Raw genomic sequence first — 10100 nt, forward strand, 5'->3', positions numbered from 1 at the left:
CACCCCCAGGGCTGCCCATACACTCACCCTGAAGCATGCTGCGGTATGCACCCTCGGTTACAGCATACACGTGTGGTGGCACCTCGTGGCGCTTCTTGCCCCGGTACATTTCCACGATGGCCTCTGTATAGATGGGCAGCTGCTTGTATGGGTTGATGACCACACAGAAGAGGCCAGAGTAGGTCTATGGCAGGCAAGAGGGAAGGGTGTGTCAGGTGGCTGCCCCCAGCAGAAGGACAGAGCTGTGGGGGACAGCTGCGTTAGGTTAGACATGCCACGAGAAAACCTGTAAAGCCATAAGGTATATCTACACCCTGACAATAGAAGGTCAAATTTTGTTTTGTTGATACTTTGTTTATTTCGTTTTATGAAGGGTCTTACTACATGGCCTTGGTTGGATTGAAACTTACAGGAATCCCTCCTGCCTCTGCCTCCCCAGGGCTGAGATTCTGAGTGTGTTTCCATGCCTGGCTCTGTGTGTGTGTGTGTGTGTGTGTGTGTGTGTGTGTGTGTGTGTGTGTGTTGCCTGCATGTATGTTTGTGCACCACATGCATGCAGGAGCCATGGAGGCCAGAAGAGGACACTGGGTCTCCCGATTGGAGTAACAGATGGCTATGGGCTGTCATGTGGATGCTGGAGATTGAAGATGGGTCCTCTGCACGAACAAGTGCTCTTAGCTGCTAAGCCGTCTCTATAGCCCTGTTTGTGGTTGTTCATTTGTCTGAGGCAAGTCTTACTCTCTAGCTCGGCCCGGAAAATCACAGCAATCCTCCTGCCTCAGTCTCCCAAGTGAGAGGATTACAGGAATGAGCCACTTTGCCTAGCATGAATGTTACTAACACCGCTAAACTAACATAGACGTGAATCTTCCCAGATTGTACAGAGTATCTACAGGTGAAGCTTCACCACAGAGGTGAATGAGGTCTGTGAAGGCAGCCTCAGGTCACAGACCTCTGGCTTCTCTGGTGGACACACGGAAGGAGCACATGTGACCCTCCGTTAAAGCCTCAGGCGACAAATGAAGCCGTGGCGGGAATGGGGTCCATCTGTACCCCAGCACTCAGTCAGCTGAAGCAGAGGTTTGCTGTGAGTTCTGGGCCAGCCTGAGCTGAGGACTTGTCACAACGGTGACAAGCTCAGCAGGAAACACTCACAGAGGTGGCTAGATAGCCAAGAACTAGTTAGTCCTTTAGCTAATTCAGTCAGACAGCTAACTAGCCTAATTTGCTGGAGACAGCTGAGTAAGCCAGAGAGTTCACCACTCAGGGCCATAGCTGCTCATTAGTTACACCAGTCAGCCAATTGCTGGCTCTCTAGTGGGTACCTACTCCCCCTCCCTCCTGGCTGCGGCAGGGTGTGGCTACCCGGCCGCCTGGTGCCACCTCTTCTTAGAGGGGGCGGGCAGCTGGCCACAAGCGGAAGAACCGGTCAGCCTAGTGTCTGTCTCCCCAGTCTCCCAGGCTGCTCCCAGAGGTCTCAGGGTGGGGCGGCTGGACCACATTCCCTGGGAGGGTATCTCATGGCCGCTGGCGCCAGAGCCCACTCCCCATGCCAGCCCCTTGGGCCAGACACAGCTTGGGTAACACCCAGTTTGGAAACCTGAGCTGGCCAACAGGGCCAGGGGAGAAATGGAAGAGGCCTCAGTTCCTAGAGGGTCCATGGAAGGCTCTGGAGACAGGCCTGCTCCTCCCCACCCTCCACGTCCCCACACACAATTTGAGGTATTCCTCTGTCTGGCTTCCTCTGGAAGAAGGTGGCAGCCTGCCTCATTACAAAGGCCCAGGGATTAAGAGAGAATGAATGCCAGCCAGCCAAGGTGGCCCCACCTCCCTCTCCAAACAGCAGTCTGGGATGCTCGAGTTACAGACCCACCTGGGAGCCAAAGCGGACTGAGCTCTAACTGTCTAGGGTTGGAAGTCAGAGGCTGAGGCTTCCAGCTGTGTGCAACTTCCAGGGAGGACGGACCCCCCTAAAGGCTCAGTGGCAGCCAGGCCTGGTAGCACTGCTATCATAGCTGCTCTGGAGACTGAGGCAGGAGGATCAGAAGACTACCAGAGGCAACCTGGTGAATTTGTCTCAGAGTAAAAAGAGATCTAAAGATGTGGCTCCGTGGTAGAGCCCCTGCCTAGAATCCCCCAGTGAGGGGCTGGGGTGTGGCTCAGTGGTAGAGCCCCTGCCTAGAATCCCCCAGTGAGGGGCTGGGGTGTGGCTCAGTGGTAGAGCCCCTGCCTAGAATCCCCCAGTGAGGGGCTGGGGGTGTGGCTCAGTGGTAGAGCCCCTGCCTAGAATCCCCCAGTGAGGGGCTGGAGGTAAAGCTCACCATGAGCAAGGCTCTAAGTTTGATCCCCAATACTGTAGGGAAAAACGCCTAAAAAGTTCAGCCCTGGATAATGGGACTTACAGCTTCTTCCTAGAAGGGCTCTAACAGTGACACATTGTCCCAAGTCCCATGAAGCAGAAAGTTCCTTACATAGTCATTGACTCTACCCCTGTTTCCTCTACCTCCATAGTCCCACTGAATGGACCAATCCCTTACCAAGTCAAGACCCCTGGGGGGACCTCACTTCCCACTGTTCTTCCTGCCACAGGCAGCAAATACAGATTATGCATTGGACATCAGATAGGAAAGGAACCTAAATCTTGGTGCTACCAATTTCCTACTGGTTGACCTGAGTAGCAAACCTTCTAGGTATCACTGTCTCCATCAATGGAGACAAGAATTGTGCTTCCTGCCTGGCATGGCTGGGAGCCTGTCAAAACTTTGTGTGGCTCACCGGAAACTCAGCACCTATCTGCAGCACTGTGCCCGTGTGGTATGATAGCCATTATCAGCTTGTGTTGGTCAAGCTGAGGGAAAAAGGAGAGGTTGGTCCCTACCTCACAGCCTGGTGTGTGCATGGTTTGGAGGGGGCGTGGGGGTAGGCAGCAAGATTCCCTGGGAAAGGAACTCAGAACTGAGCCTAGCAGAGAAAGCTGTGTGTATCCACGCTAATGGTTATTATCAGGGATGGATGGGCTTCCACGGATTCCTCAGTGGCCATGGGCCCGAGCCACTTAACATTCTGGAATGTTGGTGACATCAACAATTTCCAGCAAAGAAGCCAGCCAATAACTCAACAACGGCACTCAGAACAGTGCCCAGTACAGCATAAGTACTTGATAAATATTTACCAGTCATTATTCTCAAGGCTTTTTTTTTTCATTATAGCTATAACATTCTTTGTTAAACTCTATAATCCTGTTTGTTCTCTTTTAAATGGAGTTAATCACACCTTGGCTGTCCATGAGACACACCCTGCAAGCTTATTTAAAAGAGAAAAAAAAAAACCTATGTGCACGTCACTCCCACCACCACTCCAGAGTTCCATGTTGGTGGTAGTGGTAGGAGACAGCGAGCAGGCATTCTAGAGACCTCCCCACATGACTCTAACAAGAAGCCAAGATGTGGAACCACTTCTGGTGCTGAACAATTTCCTGTGTGCAGTACCCTCACCTTATGTGCTATGCAGACATCAAAAATGGATCACAGAGCCTGGCAGACCACCTTAATCAACCTGGATATTATCAATTCCATTACACTATTTTGTTTTATTCTGTTGTTTTGAAACAGGATATCACTCTACAACCCCGCTGGCCTCAAAGTCAAGATATTTCTGCCAGGAGATGATGAAATGGCTCAGCAAGTGAAGGTGACTGCCGCAAAGCGTGATGACCTGAGTTTGAACCCCGACACTCATGTGGTAAGAGGAGAGAACCAATCCAAGCAAGTTGTGCTCTGACCTCCATATATGTCCCCCACCCCCAAATAAATAAATGTAATCATTTTTTTAAAGATCCTCTTCTCTTCTCTATGCCTGGTTTCATAATGGCTGTTATTTTTATTTCTTTCTCTTGGTCTTTTAGTAAAATGGGGCTAATAATGGCCACTGCCTTGCTAAACAGAATTAAATGAACTAATGGGAGTCATGTAGGCTCAGTATCCATTAATTTTCACTCTTTATTATTACAAAATGATACAGGGTGTCCTCCTTACAGGACACCCAGCCAGGTGGAAGCAGGCTCCAGTCATCCAGTAATGTACAAGTTGGGCCAGTCTTAGAGTTGCAAGCCTGCCATTCCAGCTACTCTGAGGGATGGGGCAGCAGGAACCCAGATTAGAGGCTAGCCTCAGCCACAAGGGAGATCCCATCTCAAGGCGAAAACACAGAAAGTGGGCTGCGGAAGTGGCTGAGCAGCAGAAGACCTACCTAGAACCCCCAGTGAGGGGCTGAGGGCACAGCTCAGTGCTAAAGCACCCGTCTCGCCTCTTATTCCATAAAAAATAAAGCATTATAATCGTGCACTGGTTGGGGGACAGTCACAGGACATGGGCGAGCACTCTAGGCCACTCCCTGCTAACCCAGGTCAGGTTGGTGACACCTGGCACCGCACCCGGGGCATGTCACTCACATAAATGAGCCCGGAGTAGTAACGCTCTCGCAGATTGTGCAGGACCGAGGCTTCGTTGAGGCAGGTGAGCTCGGCCATGTCTTCTGCCTTGCTGAACTTGGGTGGGTTCATGCGCTGGATTTGGTCCCTGGGCAGCCGCAGGCGCCGCCCACTCTCCGCCAGCTCCACTTCTGCCTCCTCCTCCCCTTCATCTCGCAGGGCTGCGGCCTCGAACCCATGCAGTTCTGAGGGCACCCACACCAGGCGTCGTGCTGTCCACTCCACCTGTGGCCCTCCAGGACCGCCCACATTTGGCATCCGGGGCGCGAACAGGAACGGTTGAGCCGCTTCAGGCACAGGGCCTGGCCTGGAAACCACCTTCCTCCCAGGCACAGACAGGGTCACTGCGGCCATGGTCTGTGGGAAGAGAGTGGACACATCAGTTGGGACTGTCTTCGGCTGTACCAGGGCTTAAACTCCTCCTGCATGCTAGAAAACACTGTACCACTGAGTCACACCTCAGACATCTTTTTCTTTCTTTCTTTTTGGTTTTGGTTTTGGTTTTTCAAGACAGGGTTTCTCTGTGTAGCCTTGGCTGTCCTGGAACTCCCTCTGTAGACCAGGCTGGCCTCGAACTCAGAGATCTGCCTGCCTCTGCCTCCCAAGTGTTGATATTAAAGGTAGGTGCCAACCACTGCCCCTCAACTTATTTTAAAACAGGTCTTGCTAAGTTGCTCAGTCTGGCCTTGAACTTACAACCTCCCTGCTTCAGCTTTACAGTAGATGGGATGACAAGACTGTGTCACCTGGCCTAGCTTTGCTTTTTTTTTTTTTTTAAAGATTTATTTATTTATTATGTATACAATGTTCTTTCTGCATGTATGCCTGCAGGCCAGAAGAGGGCACCAGATCTCACTACAGATGGTTGTGAGCCACCATGTGGGTGCTGGGAATTGAACTCAGGTCCTCTGGAAGAGCAGCCAGTGCTCTTAACCTCTGAGCCATCTCTCCAGCCCTAACTTTGCTTTTTTAAAAAATTCATTTACACTGAGTGTGGAGGCCCCTGCCTTTAATCCCAGCACTGGGGAGGCAGAGACAAGAGGATCTCTGAGTTCGAGGCCAGCCTGGTTTACAAAGCGAGTTCCAGGACAGCCAGGGCTACACAGAGAAACCCTGTCTCAAAAATCAATCAATCAATCAATAATAAATAAATAAATAAATCCACTTATTATGGAGCTGAAAAGACATTGCAGAAGTTCAAAGTGCGTATTGCTCTTTCAGAGGATCTGAGTTCGGTGCCTAGCACCTGAATGAGGGGTTCACAACTGCCTGTGACTCCAGCTCCTTGCCTCTGGCTTCCATAAGCACTTGCTCTAGCACACACACCCCACACACATAAAGTAATATAAATAAACCCGGTAAAAGGTTTATTATTTATGTATATGTGTGTGTACTTGAGTGAGTTTATACGCATCACATGTATGAGAGTCTCCCAGAGGCCAGAAGATGGCATCGACTCCCTAGAACTGGAGAGATGTGATGCAGATGTTAAGAATCAAGCGGCAGTTCTCTGCAAGAGCAGTCAGTGCTACAAAACCTGAGCCACCGCTACACCCCCACTTCAAAACAACAACAAAGGATTTATGTGTAAAGGGTGTTTTGCCTGTTTGTATGTCTATACCACATGCATGCAGTACCAGAGGAGGCCAGAAGAGGGAGTGGGATCCTCCGGAACTGTAGTTAACAGACTGTTCTGAACCACCAGGTGGGTGCCGGGAACTGAACCCAGGTCCTCTGTAAGAGCAGCCAGTGCTCTTAACTGCTGAGCCAGCTCTGAGGCGCCCCTCCCCCTAAATGTGCTTACTATAAAATTTTAAACACACACTTGGCTTGCATTCTGTTTATATTGGACGGTACTATTCTAATCTCAGGAGACAGATAAAAAGATAAACTGTTATAAACAGGTAAATGGTTTAAATGGTGATAAACAGCTGTCAGAGGTGTAGGGCCGGGGGAGGGGTGATACTGGGTGACGCTGGTGCCGAGGCTGTGCTCACGTTTTAACTGGGCTGACTGGAGAAGCCTTCCTACTGTGTTACTTTTTAAAATAAAGACCTGAGTGAGTCTGAGGAGGAGACTACTGGGACGGAGGGACGAAGGCCAAGGCCCTGGGGCAGGAATGTCCCGTCTGCAGTGCTCCACAGTGGCTGGAGCTGAAGGAGAAGGAGGTGGGGTGGCAAGGACAGGGAAGGTTGTCACCACACTTTACGTCTGAGAGGGGGACCCAGGGAGGGCGCAGATCTGATGTCTGTCGCCAAGTTCTCCGGGCACCTCGGCCCCCGCCCCATAATTACAGCATGATCGCCAACCACCATCCTCTCTCTGGCTTCATTCACTCACTTTCTTACAGTCATTCAACATTCTCAGAGGCGCTGGAGACCTGTCATGAGTCGCCTGGTAACTGCCTTTGAGCAGATCTTAGGATGCAGACCCAGCTAAGTCTTTAAGGAGGCTTCCAGAAGGCAGTCAGGGTGTCTGGGCCCTTCCCAGCCTCCAGGGCCACTGACCGGGGAACACAGCAATCTTAGGGGGTCCAATATCCCACAGAAAACGTTCCGCACCGGTCTCTCCTGCAGGAAGCAGCCCCTACTGTCCCACCACCTCATCACCCCATCCCCGACCAAAGGACATCTGAAGATCCCCACATCCCTATCTTGCATTTCACCTCTGTGACCAGGCCACCTCCACCTCCAGCACATCCCTTGGGGACATCCATCCGAGCACTCAGCTTGCTCAAGGGGTGTCCTCGCATACCTTGTCCCCTCAAGCTTGCCCCGGTAGCCTCTCGGCCCTCCTCACGACCCCCAGCACCGACAGCCTGGCTCCCAGCCACTTTGGCTCCTGTGCTCTACAAATGGTGAGCCCCGAAAGGGCCAAGGATCACCCCAGGCTCCAGGGTGACAAAGATACACCCAGAGCCAAGCCCCATCCCAGGGACTTTACCCCACCCCACCCACATGCTTCCTCTCCAGCCTGGTGGCCTTTGACCAGGAAGGGTTTAGTGGCTTTGTACCTCCCAGCCCCGCTACTTCCCCCAAGAGCTAGAAGCGCGGCCTCAGCCGCAGAGTCCAGGCCCAGGACCCCAGAGTGGGATCTCCAGCCCGTCTCCACCCGCCACAAGGTGTTTTCTAGAGCCCCGCTGTGGCTGGAGGTAGAAGTGGGGTGTGGCGTTCAGGGAATTGACCAAGCCAACAGGGTAGGCCTAGGACCTGGCCCCAAATGGCTGAGCCCCAGCCACACGCCCCTCCCTTAGGCAGCAGGAATGTGGTGCCAGGACTCATTAGTGTCACTTAGGCAGGTGAGAGCACCTGGGAGGGGCAGACAGAGCTGTGTGGAAAAGGAAAGCAGCCAGGGCCCCGCCTGCCTGGGCAGGGGCTGGGGCAGCACCAAGCTTATGACCTCAGCCTATGGGTGAGATGCCATCCTGCTCCAGCCTCCTCCCTCAGACCCAGGGGGCCAGGCCCCAACCTTTTCCTTCAGGCCCAGAGGTCCTGACCCCAGCCCTCCTCCCTCAGACCCAGGAGCACAGACCCCAGCCCTCCTCCCTTAGACCCAGGAGTCCTGACCCCAGCCCTCCTCCCTCAGACCCAGGGGTCCAGGCCTCAGCCTCTTCCCTCAGGCCCAAGGGTCCTGACCCCAGCTCTCCTCCCTCAGACCCAGGAGCACAGACCTCAGCCCTCTTCCTTCAGGCCCAGGGGTTCTGACCCCGGCTCTCCTCCCTCAGATACAGGAGCACAGACCTCAGCCCTCCTTTCTCAGACACTGGGGTCCATGCTCAGCTTCCTCCTTCTGCCTTGGGGTGCCGGCCCATGTACCTCCAGAAACCTGGATCCTAACCCCCTCTCCGGAGTCCTGATCAAGCGCCCTGTGGCCTGCCTCCTCTATCCCGTGGACCCCGAGGCTACCTGTGCGCTTGCTGGTGAAGAGATGGGGAGGTCTTGGAGTCCAGATCCTCTCCAGCACCCAGGTGAGGCCGGCTCTGCGGTCCAGCAAGGGGCGGGGCCTCTCGCGTCAGAAGGCGGGACGGGGCTCGACGTCACCCGACACCTGCCGGGCTGGGCAAGGGGGCGGGGCCTGGCACGGCAGCCAGCAGAGGTACAACCTGTTGCCAGGTGGGTGGCGGCGGACAAAGACGAAGGTCCGGTGCAGAGCCGGACTGCGCACGCCTAGGGTTCGAATCCCTCCCCAGTCTTCTGGACCTCCTCTTTCCTCGCTAGGAATTGAGGCTCACGAAATCAATAAAAATCGTGTGGGAAAAGGGACCTACATTGATTGGTGCTTTATCATTTATTATCTCTGAACCTCAGTTTCCCCAACCCTGGAACTGGGGCACCCCAATCCTCAGGTACAAAGTCAAAATGCTGTGTCCGCTTGGGGGCTTGAGTCTCTTCAGGGTGAACTGAAGAGGAGACATGAGGTGGGCGTGTCTGCCATAAGCTCATGGTTTTCTCCTTAGATGTTAAGAGTTCTGACTTACAGAACAATTTATTTTTCTTTTTTGTGTTTCTGAGAGAGGGTCTTATGCAGCCTAGGCTGGCCTGGAACTCCCCGTGTAGCTGAGGCTGGTCTCGAACTCCTGATTACTACTGTGATGTTATTAAAAAGAAAAAAAGATGGGGGGGGGGAGGGCCACATGGCCAGGCACCCCAGGTCCCTCCACCACGGTCCTGTCTCCGAAATGGGAACCTCACAAACCACCTCAAATCCATTCTCTATGGAGAGGATTTTAGTTATAAAGTCCCTTTGTGGGGGTGTTCAGATACGACTTAGCTATGTTTGGTGGCTCAGTCCTGTCATCTCAGCACCAGAGAGGCTCAGACAGGAAGGCTGGGAGTTGGGGTCAGCTTGGTCTACACAGTGAGTTCCAGGCTAGCTAGACTACAGAGAGAGAATCTGTCCCAAAAAAAATTAACTAAGCCAATTCAAAACAAAACAAACTAGAACACTCAGACAAACACATCTTTCCCGGCCCCTGGCCCTGCCTGTCGCGATCCTTCTTTCTGGCCCTCAGCTTTTTCCTCCTCTGACAACTGACACGATCATCCCGGGAGCTGGGGACTGGAGACCATGACTCAGGTGTTCTATCACGCAATGTCCCAAGCATTGCCTCAGTTTCCCCTTCTGCAGAACAGACCAGGTGACGCCTTCAGAGAGGACCCCAGGCTTCCTGGCATGCGGTGGGAACCCGGGCTGGGTGACTGCAACCCCCCCCACCCCTTCTCGACCTCGGGCTCGCTTGCACCCACAGCGAGGGCCCTGGCCCACCCCTCCCCCTGACCCCCACCACAGCCCAAGGGCTCCGGCCTCCCCAAGCCTGGCCGCCCCTGGCACCCCCGCCCCGTACGCACTGCGGGGGGCCCCGGACACTCACCGGCGCCCAGGGCGGTCCAGAGGCCTCGGCCTGGGCAGAAAGGGGGAGGGGCCTGTGCGGGACAGCCCCGCCCACAGGTGGGCATCATGGACCAATCAGCGCTCGCTGCGGCCCGCTCCGCCCCCGCCCCTGGGGCTGAGCCCTGCCCAATCAAAAAGAGCGGCTGGTGCGCCGTGCCAATCAGAAGTTGGCGAAGCGTGCCAGGCGTGGGAAAAGAACCTGGCCGGGAGTGCACGGCCG

At 53.9% G+C, this 10100-nt stretch overlaps 1 protein-coding gene across 1 annotated transcript in view; it reads right to left on the minus strand.

The window, feature by feature from the left end:
- Myh14 (myosin heavy chain 14) overlaps positions 1 to 9899 on the minus strand; it is a 61241-nt gene extending 51342 nt beyond the window's left edge. The window contains exons 1-3 of the mRNA XM_059278196.1: positions 9861 to 9899; positions 4451 to 4846; positions 28 to 184 (exon numbers count right to left, since the gene is read on the minus strand). Of these exons, the coding sequence (XP_059134179.1) occupies positions 28 to 184; positions 4451 to 4843 (550 nt within the window). The 5' untranslated portion in view covers positions 4844 to 4846; positions 9861 to 9899. The remainder of the gene's footprint in view (positions 1 to 27; positions 185 to 4450; positions 4847 to 9860) is intronic.
- Between the last annotated feature and the right edge of the window lie 201 nt (positions 9900 to 10100).

The sequence above is a fragment of the Peromyscus eremicus genome, chromosome 1, assembly GCF_949786415.1.
Source record: "Peromyscus eremicus chromosome 1, PerEre_H2_v1, whole genome shotgun sequence".
Taxonomy (NCBI): Eukaryota; Metazoa; Chordata; class Mammalia; order Rodentia; family Cricetidae; genus Peromyscus; species Peromyscus eremicus.